Below are 16,503 nucleotides of genomic sequence, written 5' to 3'. Positions count from 1 at the left end.
AGCCGGTGTATCTGGCTGCAGTCCGCTGTATACAGCCGGTGTATCTGGCTGCAGTCCGCTGTATACAGCTGGTGTATCTGGGCAGCAGTCCGCTGTATACAGCTGGTGTATCTGGGCGGCAGTCCGCTGTATACAGCCGGTGTATCTGGGCGGTAGTCCGCTGTATACAGCCGGTGTATCCGGGCAGTAGTCCGCTGTATACAGCTGGTGTATCTGGGCAGCAGTCCGCTGTATACAGCTGGTGTATCTGGGCGGCAGTCCGCTGTATACAGCCGGTGTATTTGGGCGGCAGTCCGCTGTATACAGCCGGTGTATCTGGCTGCAGTCCGCTGTATACAGCCGGTGTATCTGGCTGCAGTCCGCTGTATACAGCTGGTGTATCTGGGCAGCAGTCCGCTGTATACAGCTGGTGTATCTGGGCGGCAGTCCGCTGTATACAGCCGGTGTATCTGGGCGGTAGTCCGCTGTATACAGCCGGTGTATCCGGGCAGTAGTCCGCTGTATACAGCTGGTGTATCTGGGCTGCAGTCCGCTGTATACAGCTGGTGTATCTGGGCGGCAGTCCGCTGTATACAGCCGGTGTATCCGGGCAGTAGTCCGCTGTATACAGCCGGTGTATCCGGGCAGTAGTCCGCTGTATACAGCCGGTGTATCTGGCGGCAGTCCGCTGTATACAGCCGGTGTATCTGGGCAGCAGTCCGCTGTATACAGCTGGTGTATCTGGGCAGCAGTCCGCTGTATACAGCCGGTGTATCTGGGCGGTAGTCCGCTGTATACAGCCAGTGTATCTGGGCCGTAGTCCGCTGTATACAGCCGGTGTATCTGGGCAGTAGTCCGCTGTATACAGCCGGTGTATCTGGGCTGCAGTCCGCTGTATACAGCTGGTGTATCTGGGCGGCAGTCCGCTGTATACAGCCGGTGTATCTGGGCGGCAGTCCGCTGTATACAGCCGGTGTATCTGGGCAGTAGTCCGCTGTATACAGCCGGTGTATCTGGCTGCAGTCCGCTGTATACAGCCGGTGTATCTGGGCGGTAGTCCGCTGTATACAGCCGGTGTATCTGGGCGGTAGTCCGCTGTATACAGCCGGTGTATCTGGGCGGTAGTCCGCTGTATACAGCCGGTGTATCTGGGCAGCAGTCCGCTGTATACAGCCGGTGTATCTGGGCGGCAGTCCGCTGTATACAGCCGGTGTATCTGGGCGGCAGTCCGCTGTATACAGCCGGTGTATCCGGGCAGTAGTCCGCTGTATACAGCCGGTGTATCTGGGCAGTAGTCCGCTGTATACAGCCGGTGTATCCGGGCAGCAGTCCGCTGTATACAGCCGGTGTATCTGGGCTGCAGTCCGCTGTATACAGCCGGTGTATCCGGGCAGCAGTCCGCTGTATACAGCCGGTGTATCTGGGCGGTAGTCCGCTGTATACAGCCGGTGTATCCGGGCAGCAGTCCGCTGTATACAGCCGGTGTATCTGGGCTGCAGTCCGCTGTATACAGCCGGTGTATCCGGGCAGCAGTCCGCTGTATACAGCCGGTGTATCTGGGCGGTAGTCCGCTGTATACAGCCGGTGTATCCGGGCAGCAGTCCGCTGTATACAGCCGGTGTATCTGGGCGGCAGTCCGCTGTATACAGCCGGTGTATCTGGGCGGTAGTCCGCTGTATACAGCCGGTGTATCTGGGCAGTAGTCCGCTGTATACAGCCGGTGTATCCGGGCAGCAGTCCACTGTATACAGCCGGTGTATCTGGGCAGCAGTCCGCTGTATACAGCCGGTGTATCTGGGCGGCAGTCCGCTGTATACAGCCGGTGTATCTGGGCGGCAGTCCGCTGTATACAGCCGGTGTATCTGGGCAGTAGTCCGCTGTATACAGCCGGTGTATCTGGGCGGTAGTCCGCTGTATACAGCCGGTGTATCTGGCCAGTAGTCCGCTGTATACAGCCGGTGTATCTGGGCGGTAGTCCGCTGTATACAGCCGGTGTATCTGGGCAGTAGTCCGCTGTATACAACCGGTGTATCTGGCTGTAGTCCGCTGTATACAGCCGGTGTATCTGGGCGGCAGTCCGCTGTATACAGCCGGTGTATCTGGGCAGTAGTCCGCTGTATACAGCCGGTGTATCTGGCTGTAGTCCGCTGTATACAGCCGGTGTATCTGGGCGGCAGTCCGCTGTATACAGCCGGTGTATCTGGCTGCAGTCCGCTGTATGCAGCCGGTGTATCTGGCTGTAGTCCGCTGTATACAGCCGGTGTATCTGGGCGGTAGTCCGCTGTATACAGCCGGTGTATCTGGGCGGCAGTCCGCTGTATACAGCCGGTGTATCTGGGCGGCAGTCCGCTGTATACAGCCGGTGTATCTGGGCGGGCCGGCGCTGCCTCCTCCCCGTTATATAACCCTCGGTGAGCTCGGCTCTGGCCCGGCCTCCTCCGCCTCCTCCCGCCGCCGGCAGCCTCGTCTCCGCTGTCAGTGTGTCCGGGTCCCGGGATGATGATGGAGAATCTCCTGGAGAACCCGGTCCGGGCCGTGCTGTACCTGCGGGAGCTGACCAGCATCGTGCAGAACCAGCAGAGCCTGATCCACACCCAGCGGCAGCGCATCGACGAGCTGGAGCGGAGGCTGGACCAGCTGGGCACCGAGAACCGGAGCCTCCGGGACCTGCACCAGGCGCAGCACAGCCCGAACCCCGCGCCGCAGAGCGCCCCCGAGAGCCCGGCGCACGGCCAGGAGCAGTCCCCGGTGCATCAGCCCCCGGCGCCCGCCCCGAGCAGCGAGCCCGAACCGGAGCCGGGACAGAGCGCGGCGCCCCGGAGCTCCCCGCAGATCCAGCAGCACAAGCCGCAGACCCTGTGCAAGGCCATCCTGGGGAGGAAAGCCGAGTGAGTACCGAGCCCCCCGGGGATGCCTGTACCGTGCCTGCTGAGCACCGGGGCCATGTACGGAGGAGCCATCACCCCATGCCCAGAAGTGTAGGGTCAGCGGTGCCATCTGCCTGTGTCTGATGCCCTCTGTGGGGTCGGGATCATTAGGGTCTAGCTGCCCGTGTCTATGGATACAGTCTATGGATGCGGTCTATGTATATAGTCTATGTATATAGTCTATGTATATAGTCTATGGATATAGTCTATGGATACAGTCTATGTATATAGTCTATGTATATAGTCTATGGATATAGTCTATGGATACGGTCTATGGATACGGTCTATGGATATAGTCTATGTATATAGTCTATGGATACGGTCTATGTATATAGTCTATGGATACAGTCTATGTATATAGTCTATGGATACAGTCTATGTATATAGTCTATGTATATAGTCTATGTATATAGTCTATGGATACGGTCTATGTATATAGTCTATGGATACAGTCTATGTATATAGTCTATGGATACAGTCTATGGATGCGGTCTATGGATACAGTCTATGGATACAGTCTATGTATATAGTCTATGTATACAGTCTATGGATGCGGTCTATGTATATAGTCTATGGATGCGGTCTATGTATATAGTCTATGGATGCGGTCTATGTATATAGTCTATGGATACAGTCTATGTATATAGTCTATGGATACAGTCTATGTATATAGTCTATGGATACAGTCTATGTATATAGTCTATGGATACAGTCTATGTATATAGTCTATGGATACAGTCTATGTATATAGTCTATGGATACAGTCTATGTATATAGTCTATGGATACAGTCTATGTATATAGTCTATGGATACAGTCTATGTATATAGTCTATGGATACAGTCTATGTATATAGTCTATGGATACAGTCTATGTATATAGTCTATGGATACAGTCTATGGATGCGGTCTATGGATACAGTCTATGAATGCAGTCTATGTATATAGTCTATGGATACAGTCTATGGATACAGTCTATGGATACAGTCTATGGATACAGTCTATGGATACAGTCTATGGATACGGTCTATGTATATAGTCTATGGATACAGTCTATGGATACGGTCTATGTATATAGTCTATGGATACAGTCTATGGATACGATCTATGTATATAGTCTATGTATATAGTCTATGGATACGATCTATGGATATAGTCTATGGATACGATCTATGTATATAGTCTATGTATATAGTCTATGGATACGATCTATGTATATAGTCTATGGATACAGTCTATGGATACGGTCTATGTATATAGTCTATGGATACGATCTATGTATATAGTCTATGTATATAGTCTATGGATACGATCTATGTATATAGTCTATGGATACGATCCATGGATATAGTCTATGGATACGATCTATGTATATAGTCTATGTATATAGTCTATGGATACGATCTATGGATACGATCTATGGATACAGTCTATGGATACAGTCTATGGATACAGTCTATGGATACAGTCTATGGATACAGTCTATGGATACAGTCTATGGATACAGCTTCCCCCCGTGGGATTGGCGTAATTAGCTGCCCTCTAGGGTCATTTATAGAGCATGCGTCCTGTAGATGATGCCCTCTGTGGGGTCGGGATTATTAAGGTCTAGCTGCCCATGTCTGTGGATACAGTCTATGTATATAGTCTATGTATATAGTCTATGTATATAGTCTATGTATATAGTCTATGTATATAGTCTATGGATACAGTCTATGTATATAGTCTATGGATACAGTCTATGGATAGAGTCTGTTTATAGTCTATGGATACAGTCTATGGATACAGCTGCCCCCGTGGGATTGGCGTAATTAGTTGTCCTCTAGGGTCATTTATAAAGCATGCGTCCTGTAGATGATGCCCTTTCAGGTTGTTTAGGGTGCAGTGATGGACTCTTCTTTGGCTCCCATCTGCCTCGTTTCTCTGATGTCTACTATGGGGTGTGTATATTTGTCGTCTTCCTTAGGTTGCCCTTTATAGGACTCATTTTATTATTTACTTTAGGGTTCCTGTATAGACGAAGCTTCCCTTCCGACTGCATGGCTTGGTATTAAGGGTACAGCGGTGGGCTCTCCTCCTGCCCCCATCTGTCTTCTTTCTCTGATGCCCTCTATTAATTTGGTTTTATTTGTTGCTCTTGTTAGGGTTTGGGTGCCCTTTTAGATTTCGTTTTATTACTTGAAATCTTTAGGGTTCATTTATAGATGAACCTTCCCCTCCATGTTGTGGTATTAAGGGTACAGCGGTGGGCTGTCCTCTTGCCCCATCTAATGTCTTTCTCTGATGCTCTCTATTATGTTGGTATTATTTGTTGCCTTTTTTAGGGTTTGGGTGCCCTTCCGTCTTTAGGGTTCATTTATAGATGGAGCTACCTCTCCTTTACTCCATGTTGTGGTATTAAGGGTACAGCGGTGGGCTCTCCTCTTGCCCCATCTAATGTCTTTCTCTGATGCTCTCTATTATGTTGGTATTATTTGTTGCCTTCTTTTGGGTTTGGGTGCCCTTACGTCTTTAGTGTTAATTTATAGATGAAGCTTCCCCTCCTTTACTCCATGTTGTGGTTTTAAGGGTACAGCGGTGGGCTCTCCTCTTGCCCCATTTAACTTCTTTCTCTGATGCTCTCTGTGAGGTTAGTATAATTAGTATCTGACCTTTCTAGTGTTTGTTTGCCCATTATACGGCTATTATAGTTGTCTTCTGTAGTAATCATGTGGAGTAGACGCTTCTCAATAATGATCCTATTTCAGTGTATTAGAGGTATGGCGGTGGGCTCTCCATATGCGCCTATTTACCTTTTATTTCTTATCCACCTCAATGGGTTGTTATAATTAGTTGCTCTCTGTAGGGGTTGTTTATAGGACAAGTTTCCTGGCTCAGACTCTTTATCGGGGTATTTTTGGGTGTGTGTGGTCTCTTCCCTTTCCCCATCTTCCTTCTTTCTCTTTTATCCATGGGGTTTGTATACATAGTTGTCCTATCTAGGGTTAGTTGCCCTCTCTAAGTTCATCCATAATAGACACTTCCTAATTATGATCACATAGCAGAGTATTTAGGGTACTGCTGTGGGCACCCCTCTAACCCCAACCTGCATTTGTCTTCTGATGCGCTCTATTAAATTGGTATATTTAATTGCTTTATATAGGGTTCGTAAAATTAGTTGTCCTCTCTACAGTCTTGTATAGTAGAAAGTTCCCAGTGATTGCTTTATATTAGGGTACAGCAATGGGCTCCCCATGCCCTTCTGCCTTCTTTCTCTGTTATCTATGGGGTTTGTATAAATAGTTGCCGTATCTAGGGCTGGTATAATTAGTAGCCATTTCCAGAGTTCATGCATAGGTAACTTCCTAATTATGATCATATATATAGATCATATAGTAGAGTATTTAGGGTACTGCTATGGGTGACCCTCTAGCCCCAACCTGCATTCCTTCTCTGATACTTTCTATCAGTTGGTATATTTAATTGCTCTCTCTGGGGTTGGCAGAATTTGTTGCCCTCTTTAGGGTTGGTATAATTTGTTAGTCTTTCTAGGCTTCATGTACAGTAGAAGCTTCCCGGTGATGGCTCTGTATCGGGGTATTTCGGGTACGGCAATGGACTCTCTTCTTGCTCCCATCTGCCTTCTTTCTCTGATGCCCTCTAAGGGGTTGTTTTAATTAGTTACCCTCTACAGCATTCATGCACAGGAGAAGCTTTCTGGGTATGGCTGTATATTAGGGTATGGCCATGGGTCCTCCTCTTGCCCCCTCCCCCCTCTATCTTGTGTCTTCGATGCCCTTTATGTTGAGTTTACCTTCCTGATCCATGTTCTGGTCTGTGGTAATGATTGTAGTCAGTGCCACCCGGGCATATGTCAGCCTCTGATCCTCTATATCTGCAGGCTAAGCTTTGGCATGGCAGTAGGCATCCTTTGGGCACTCCATCTGTTGTGGCACTCTATGAGCGAGTGCGCTTTGCTCTTGCTCACTTTCCATCTGAGGAAATCTGCAGGGTCCGGTGCTCGCTGCATGTGAAGCAGAATCCCCATTATACATAACATGCTTGGCGTTATAGTATCAGAAGAAGTGGCGTGCCCGTATGATGCCAAGATGTCCACACGGGGACTGGCGTATTTTAGCTCTTCTTGCTTATCCTCACTTTATTATTAATCCATGCAGTGTCGGTGTGTGCAGTCCTATAGATTTCCTGGGATTCGTGGGATGGAGGTGAGGGTCATCGCTCCTCGGGGGTCCCCGGCTCTGCTGCCCGTATCTCAGGGTGACCTGTGCCGCTCCTCTAGGTCAGGATCCCTGATGCCCGATGTCTCCCCCCTCTCTTCGGCAGCGATATAATCTCACCTTGACAGGGAAAGCGGACACATTGTCGCCCCCCTCCCCCTTATTACGAGTCCCCCCTCCGTCCTCTCCGGTGCGGAGTAATAATGTCTTCATCTTCTCTTCTCCCTGAGCTGCTCGTTGGGTCATCCCTGCGCCAGGATCACAGGATGGATGATGGGAGGGATGGTGCAGCCCTACATGCGGAGAATCTGGATGTGCGAGGATTGTGGGAAGCGGCGAAAGGAGCGTGCGGGTCCCAGAGGTCACTGCAGGGGGGCAACTGGTTATATGGTGACAGTATGGGGCTTGTACTGGTTATATGGTGACTGTAGGGGGTTGTACTGGTTATAGGGTGACTGTAGGGGGGTTGTACTGGTTATATGGTGACTGTAGGGGGGTTGTACTGGTTATATGGTGACTGTAGGGGGGTTGTACTGGTTATATGGTGACTATAAGGGGGTTGTACTGGTTATATGGTGACTGCAAGGGGGGTTGTACTGGTTATATGGTGACTGTAGGGGGTTGTACTGGTTATAGGGTGACTGTAGGGGGGTTGTACTGGTTATATGGTGACTGTAGGGGGTTGTACTAGTTATATGGTGACTGTAGGGGGGGTTGTACTGGTTATATGGTGACTATAAGGGGGTTGTACTGGTTATATGGTGACTGCAAGGGGGGTTGTACTGGTTATAGGGTGACTATAAGGGGGTTGTACTGGTCATATGGTGACTATAGGGGGTTGTACTGGTTATAGGGTGACTGTAGGAGGTTGTACTGGTTATATGGTGACTGTAGGGGGGGTTGTACTTTGTATATGGTGACTATAAGGGGGTTGTACTGGTTATATGGTGACTGCAAGGGGGGTTGTACTGGTTATATGGTGACTGTAGGGGGGTTGTGCTGGTTATATGGTGACTGTAGGGGGGTTGTACTGGTTATATGGTGACTGTAGGGGGTTGTACTGGTTATATGGTGACTGTAGGGGGTTGTACTGGTTATATGGTGACTGTAGGGGGGTTGTACTGGTTGTATGGTGATTGTAGGGGGTTGTAATGGTTATATGGTGACTGTAGGGGGTTGTACTGGTTATATGGTGACTGTAGGGGGTTGTACTGGTTATATGGTGACTGTAGGGGGTTGTACGGGTTATATGGTGACTTTAGGGGGTTGTACTGGTTATATGGTGACTGTAGGGGGGTTGTACTGGTTATAAGGGTGACTGTAGGGGGGTTGTACGGGTTATATGGTGACTGTAGGGGGTTGTACTGGTTATATGGTGACTGTAGGGGGTTGTACTGGTTATATGGTGACTGTAGGGGGGCTTGTGCTGGTTATATGGTGACTGTAGGGGGTTGTACTGGTTATATGGTGACTGTAGGGGGGGTTGTGCTGGTTATATGGTGTCTGTAGGGGGGTTGTACTGGTTATATGGTGACTGTAGGGGGGTTGTACTGGTTATAGGGTGACTGTAGGGGGGTTGTACTGGTTATAGGGTGACTGTAGGGGGGTTGTACTGGTTATATGGTGACTGTAGGGGGGTTGTACTGGTTATATGGTGACTGCAAGGGGGGTTGTACTGGTTATATGGTGACTGTAGGGGGTTGTACTGGTTATATGGTGACTGTAGGGGGTTGTACTGGTTATATGGTGACTCTAGGGGGTTGACCGGGTTATATGGTGACTGTAGGGGGTTGTACTGGTTATATGGTGACTGTAGTGGGGGTTGTACTGGTTATAGGGTGACTGTAGGGGGGTTGTACGGGTTATAAGGTGACTGTAGGGGGGGTTCTGCTGGTTATATGGTGACTGTAGGGGGTTGTACTGGTTATATGGTGATTGTAGGGGGTTGTACTGGTTATATGGTGACTGTAGGGGGTTGTGCTGGTTATATGGTGACTGTAGGGGGTTGTACGGGTTATATGGTGACTGTAGTGGGGGTTGTACGGGTTATATGGTGACTGTAGTGGGGGTTGTACTGGTTATATGGTGACTGTAGGGGGGTTGTACTGGTTATAGGGTGACTGTAGGGGGGTTGTACTGGTTATAGGGTGACTGTAGGGGGGTTGTACGGGTTATATGGTGACTGTAGGGGGTTGTACTGGTTATAGGGTGACTGTAGGGGGGTTGTACGGGTTATAAGGTGACTGTAGGGGGTTGTACTGGTTATATGGTGATTGTAGGGGGTTGTACTGGTTATATGGTGATTGTAGGGGGTTGTACTGGTTATATGGTGATTGTAGGGGGTTGTACTGGTTATATGGTGACTGTAGGGGGTTGTACTGGTTATATGGTGACTGTAGGGGAGGTTGTACTGGTTATATGGTGACTGTAGGGGGTTGTACGGGTTATAAGGTGACTGTAGGGGGGGTTCTGCTGGTTATATGGTGACTGTAGGGGGTTGTACTGGTTATATGGTGATTGTAGGGGGTTGTACTGGTTATATGGTGACTGTAGGGGGTTGTGCTGGTTATATGGTGACTGTAGGGGGTTGTACGGGTTATATGGTGACTGTAGTGGGGGTTGTACTGGTTATATGGTGACTGTAGGGGGGTTGTACTGGTTATAGGGTGACTGTAGGGGGGTTGTACGGGTTATATGGTGACTGTAGGGGGTTGTACTGGTTATAGGGTGACTGTAGGGGGGTTGTACGGGTTATAAGGTGACTGTAGGGGGGGTTCTGCTGGTTATATGGTGACTGTAGGGGGTTGTACTGGTTATATGGTGATTGTAGGGGGTTGTACTGGTTATATGGTGACTGTAGGGGGGGTTGTGCTGGTTATATGGTGTCTGTAGGGGGGTTGTACTGGTTATAGGGTGACTGTAGGGGGGTTGTACGGGTTATATGGTGACTGTAGGGGGGTTGTACTGCGTATATGGTGACTGTAGGGGGGTTGTACTGGTTATATGGTGACTGCAAGGGGGGTTGTACTGGTTATATGGTGACTGTAGGGGGGTTGTACTGGTTATATGGTGACTGTAGGGGGTTGTACTGGTTATTTATATGCTGCAAGACACAATCCATGATCCCTTCTAGAATGTGCAATGTCCTCCGAGTCAGAGATGGCAGGAAGACGACCCTGCGATTGAAGAGGACATGTCACCATCAGCGTCCTCTGTCCAGCTGAAGATGTGACAGCACAGGCTATAATACTGCTCCTGTGTACAAGAGTATAACTACTATAATACTGCCCCTATATACAAGAATATAACTACTGTAATACTGCCCCTATGTACAAGAATATAACTACTATAATACTGCTCCTGTGTACAAGAATATAACTACTATAATACTGCCCCTATGTACAAGAATATAACTACTATAATACTGCCCCTATGTACAAGAATATAACTACTATAATACTGCCCCTATGTACAAGAATATAATTACTATAATACTGCTCCTATATTCAAGAATATAACTACTATAATACTGCCCCTATGTACAAGAATATAACTACTATAATACTGCCCCTATATACAAGAATATAACTACTAGAATACTGCCCCTATGTACAAGAATATAACTACTATAATACTGCTCCTATGTACAAGAATATAACTACTATAATACTGCCCCTATGTACAAGAATATAACTACTATAATACTGCTCCTATGTACAGGAATATAACTACTATAATACTGCCCCTATGTACAAGAATATAACTACTATAATACTGCCCCTATATACAAGAATATAACTACTATAATACTGCCCCTATGTACAAGAATATAACTACTATAATACTGCTCCTATGTACAGGAATATAACTACTATAATACTGCCCCTATGTACAAGAATATAACTACTATAATACTGCCCCTATGTACAAGAATATATCTACTATAATACTGCCCCTATGTACAAGAATATAACTGCTATAATACTGCCCCTATATACAAGAATATAACTGCTATAATAATGCTCCTATGTACAAGAATATAACTACTATAATGCTGCCCCTATGTACAGGAATATAACTACTATAATACTGCCCCTATGTACAAGAATATAACTACTATAATACTGCCCCTATATACAAGAATATAACTACTGTAATACTGCCCCTATGTACAAGAATATAACTACTATAATACTGCCCCTATGTACAAGAATATAACTACTATAATACTGCTCCCTATGTACAAGAATATAACTACTATAATACTGCTCCCTATGTACAAGAATATAACTACTATAATACTGCCCCTATGTACAAGAATATAACTACTATAATACTGCCCCTATATACAAGAATATAACTACTGTAATACTGCCCCTATGTACAAGAATATAACTACTATAATACTGCCCCTATGTACAAGAATATAACTACTATAATACTGCTCCCTATGTACAAGAATATAACTACTATAATACTGCTCCCTATGTACAAGAATATAACTACTATAATACTGCCCCTATGTACAAGAATATAACTACTATAATACTGCCCCTATGTACAACAATATAACTACTATAATACTGCCTTCTATGTACAAGAATATAACTACTATAATACTGCTCCCTATATACAAGAATATAACTACTATAATACTGCCCCTATGTACAAGAATATAACTACTATAATACTGCTCCCTATGTACAAGAATATAACTACTATAATACTGCTCCCTATGTACAAGAATATAACTACTATAATACTGCCCCTATGTACAAGAATATAACTACTATAATAATGCTCCTATGTACAAGAATATAACTACTATAATGCTGCCCCTATGTACAGGAATATAACTACTATAATACTGCCCCTATGTACAAGAATATAACTACTATAATACTGCCCCTATATACAAGAATATAACTACTGTAATACTGCCCCTATGTACAAGAATATAACTACTATAATACTGCCCCTATGTACAAGAATATAACTACTATAATACTGCTCCCTATGTACAAGAATATAACTACTATAATACTGCTCCCTATGTACAAGAATATAACTACTATAATACTGCCCCTATGTACAAGAATATAACTACTATAATACTGCCCCTATGTACAAGAATATAACTACTATAATACTGCCTCCTATGTACAACAATATAACTACTATAATACTGCCTTCTATGTACAAGAATATAACTACTATAATACTGCTCCCTATATACAAGAATATAACTACTATAATACTGCTCCCTATGTACAAGAATATAACTACTATAATACTGCCCCTTATATACAAGAATATAACTACTATAATACTGCCCCTATGTACAAGAATATAACTACTATAATACTGCTCCCTATGTACAAGAATATAACTACTATAATACTGCTCCCTATGTACAAGAATATAACTACTATAATACTGCCCCTATGTACAAGAATATAACTACTATAATACTGCCCCTATGTACAAGAATATAACTACTATAATACTGCCTCCTATGTACAACAATATAACTACTATAATACTGCCTTCTATGTACAAGAATATAACTACTATAATACTGCTCCCTATATACAAGAATATAACTACTATAATACTGCCCCTATGTACAAGAATATAACTACTATAATACTGCCCCCTATGTACAAGAATATAACTACTATAATACTGCCCCCATGTACAAGAATATAACTACTATAATACTATAAACGTTATTTGTGCTGAGGGGATCAGGCGCTGGGCTCAGACCTCTCCGCGACCTCCTCATTTTTCGGGGTAGCTCCCGGCCTCTTGCTGAGTGCGAGGATGGATCTTTCCCGCTTTCCTCTCATTCCGCTTCCCGTCTATTTCTGGAGAATGTGGGCAGGAGGGAGAAGTGCTGTAACCTGTCCGCCCCCTCCTGCCGCACCGGGGGGATTACTCAATCCAGAGATGCAGAAAACGTGCGCTCTTCCCACACTGCGGAGGAGCACGCCACATACGTGTTACACAGGATGGAAGGCATGTGCTGACACTTGTAGTCCCCAAGCAGCTGCAGTAAAAAATATACAGAAATGGAGTCCATTGATAGGAACACTATAGTTGCAATCTTTTGCTCTCTGTTGTCAGCCATGTAATGATGAGGAAAGCCTGCTTCTACAAGAGGACACACAATTGTCCGTGGAAAGTGCCTGAATATTGTGCTGTAAACCATGCCCCATTCATGTTATTAGGACCAGAGATATGTCCGCTGCCCCCAATCTGACCTGATATCACCCATCAGACTCCCCTGTAGGAGATGATAACGGGGTCATTGCCCGTCGTGGGCAGGAATTGGTGATGTCTGCTCCAGTTTAGATCCTCGGAGTGTGGGGTCATTGCCCGTCGTTGGCAGGAATCGGCCATGTCTTCTCCAGTTTCTCTCCTCGGAGTGTGGGGTCATTGCTCATCGTTGTCAGGAATCGGCCATGTCTGGCCCAGTTTCTCTCCTCGTAATGTGGGGTCATTGCCCGTCGTTGGCAGGAATCGGCCATGTCTGCTCCAGTTTAGATCCTCGGAGTGTGGGGCCATTGCCCGTCGTGGGCAGGGATCGGCCATGTCTGCTCCAGCTTAGATCCTCGGAGTGTGGGGTCGTTGCCCGTCGTTGCCAGGGATCGGCCATGTCTGCTCCAGCTTAGATCCTCGGAGTGTGGGGTCATTGCCCGTCGTTGCCAGGGATCGACCATGTCTGCTCCAGTTTAGATCCTCAGAGTGTGGGGTCATTGCCCGTCGTTGCCAGGGATCGACCATGTCTGCTCCAGTTTAGATCCTCAGAGTGTGGGGTCATTGCCCGTCGTTGCCAGGGATCGGCCATGTCTGCTCCTGTTTAGATCCTCGGAGTGTGGGGTCATTGCCCGTCGTTGGCAGGGATCGGCCATGTCTGCTCCAGTTTAGATCCTCGGAGTATGGGGTCATTGCCCGTCGTGGGTAGGAATCGGCCATGTCTGCTCCAGTTTCTCTCCTCGGAGTGTGGGGTCATTGCCCGTCGTTGCCAGGGATCGGCCATGTCTGCTCCAGTTTCTCTCCTCGGAGTGTGGGGTCATTGCCCGTCGTTGCCAGGGATCGGCCATGTCTGCTCCAGTTTCTCTCCTCGGAGTGTGGGGTCATTGCCCGTCGTTGGCAGGGATCGGCCATGTCTGCTCCAGTTTCTCTCCTCGGAGTGTGGGGTCATTGCCCGTCGTTGTCAGGGATCGGCCATGTCTGCTCCAGTTTCTCTCCTCGGAGTGTGGGGTCATTGCCCGTCGTTGCCAGGGATCGGCCATGTCTGCTCCAGTTTCTCTTTTCGGAGTGTGGGGTCATTGCCCGTCGTTGGCAGGGATCGGCCATGTCTGCTCCAGTTTCTCTCCTCGGAGTGTGGGGTCGTTGCCCGTCGTGGGCAGGGATCGGCCATGTCTGCTCCAGTTTCTCTCCTCGCAGTGTGGGGTCATTGCCCGTCGTTGGTAGGAATCGGCCATGTCTGCTCCAGTTTCTCTCCTCGGAGTGTGGGGTCATTGCCCGTCGTTGGTAGGAATCGGCCATGTCTGCTCCAGTTTCTCTCCTCGGAGTGTGGGGTCATTGCCCGTCGTGGGCAGGAATCGGCCATGTCTGCTCCAGTTTCTCTCCTCGGAGTGTGGAGTCATTGCCCGTCGTTGTCAGGAATCGGCCATGTCTGGCCCAGTTTAGATCCTCGGAGTGTGGGGTCATTGCCCGTCGTGGTCAGGGATCGGCCATGTCTTCTCCAGTTTCTCTCCTCGGAGTGTGGGGTCATTGCTCATCGTTGTCAGGAATCGGCCATGTCTGGCCCAGTTTCTCTCCTCGGAGTGTGGGGTCATTGCCCGTCGTTGGCAGGAATCGGCCATGTCTTCTCCAGTTTCTCTCCTCGGAGTGTGGGGTCATTGCTCATCGTTGTCAGGAATCGGCCATGTCTGGCCCAGTTTCTCTCCTCGGAGTGTGGGATCATTGCCCGTCGTTGGCAGGAATCGGCCATGTCTGCTCCAGTTTCTCTCCTCGGAGTGTGGGGTCATTGCCCGTCGTGGGCAGGGATCGGCCATGTCTGCTCCAGCTTAGATCCTCGGAGTGTGGGGTCGTTGCCCGTCGTTGCCAGGGATCGGCCATGTCTGCTCCAGCTTAGATCCTCGGAGTGTGGGGTCATTGCCCGTCGTTGCCAGGGATCGGCCATGTCTGCTCCAGTTTAGATCCTCGGAGTGTGGGGTCATTGCCCGTCGTTGCCAGGGATCGGCCATGTCTGCTCCAGTTTCTCTCCTCGGAGTGTGGGGTCATTGCCCGTCGTTGGCAGGGATCGGCCATGTCTGCTCCAGTTTCTCTCATCGGAGTGTGGGGTCATTGCCCGTCGTTGGCAGGGATCGGCCATGTCTGCTCCAGTTTCTCTCCTCGGAGTGTGGGGTCATTGCCCGTCGTTGCCAGGGATCGGCCATGTCTGCTCCAGTTTAGATCCTCGGAGTGTGGGGTCATTGCCCGTCGTTGGCAGGGATCGGCCATGTCTGCTCCAGCTTAGATCCTCGGAGTGTGGGGTCATTGCCCGTCGTTGGCAGGGATCGGCCATGTCTGCTCCAGTTTAGATCCTCGGAGTGTGGGGTCATTGCCCGTCGTTGTCAGGAATCAGCCATGTCTGCTCCAGTTTCTCTCCTCGGAGTGTGGGGTCATTGCCCGTCGTTGCCAGTGATCGGCCATGTCTGCTCCAGCTTAGATCCTCGGAGTGTGGGGTCATTGCCCGTCGTTGCCAGGGATCGGCCATGTCTGCTCCAGTTTCTCTCCTCGGAGTGTGGGGTCATTGCCCGTCGTTGGCAGTGATCGGCCATGTCTGCTCCAGCTTAGATCCTCGGAGTGTGGGGTCATTGCCCGTCGTTGCCAGGGATCGGCCATGTCTGCTCCAGTTTCTCTCCTCGGAGTGTGGGGTCATTGCCCGTCCTTGGCAGGAATTGGCCATGTCTGCTCCAGTTTCTCTCCTCGGAGTGTGGGGTCATTGCCCGTCCTTGGCAGGAATTGGCCATGTCTGCTCCAGTTTCTCTCATCGGAGTGTGGGGTCATTGCCCGTCGTTGGCAGGGATCGGCCATGTCTGCTCCAGTTTCTCTCATCGTAGTGTGGGGTCATTGCCCGTCCTTGGCAGGGATCGGCCATGTCTGCTCCAGTTTAGATCCTCGGAGTGTGGGGTCGTTGCCCGTCCTTGGCAGGGATCGGCCATGTCTGCTCCAGTTTAGATCCTCGGAGTGTGGGGTCATTGCCCGTCGTGGGTAGGAATCGGCCATGTCTGCTCCAGTTTAGATCCTCGGAGTGTGGGGTCATTGCCCGTCGTTGGCAGGGATCGGCCATGTCTGCTCCAGTTTAGATCCTCGGAGTGTGGGGTCA

General features: G+C 48.5%; 1 protein-coding gene across 4 annotated transcripts in view; it reads left to right on the top strand.

The window, feature by feature from the left end:
* The first annotated feature begins 2,385 nt into the window (after window positions 1-2,385).
* IQSEC3 (IQ motif and Sec7 domain ArfGEF 3) overlaps window positions 2,386-16,503 on the top strand; it is an 84,314-nt gene continuing 70,196 nt past the window's right edge. For all 4 annotated transcript variants that reach the window (XM_075343639.1, XM_075343638.1, XM_075343640.1 and 1 more), the window contains exon 1: window positions 2,386-2,867. In XM_075343639.1, coding sequence (XP_075199754.1) covers window positions 2,476-2,867 — 392 coding nt within the window. In that variant the 5' untranslated portion in view covers window positions 2,386-2,475. The remainder of the gene's footprint in view (window positions 2,868-16,503) is intronic.

Source organism: Anomaloglossus baeobatrachus, chromosome 4 (genome assembly GCF_048569485.1).
Source record: "Anomaloglossus baeobatrachus isolate aAnoBae1 chromosome 4, aAnoBae1.hap1, whole genome shotgun sequence".
In the NCBI taxonomy this organism is placed as follows: domain Eukaryota; kingdom Metazoa; phylum Chordata; class Amphibia; order Anura; family Aromobatidae; genus Anomaloglossus; species Anomaloglossus baeobatrachus.
This window is presented reverse-complemented; position numbering and strand designations above follow the sequence as displayed.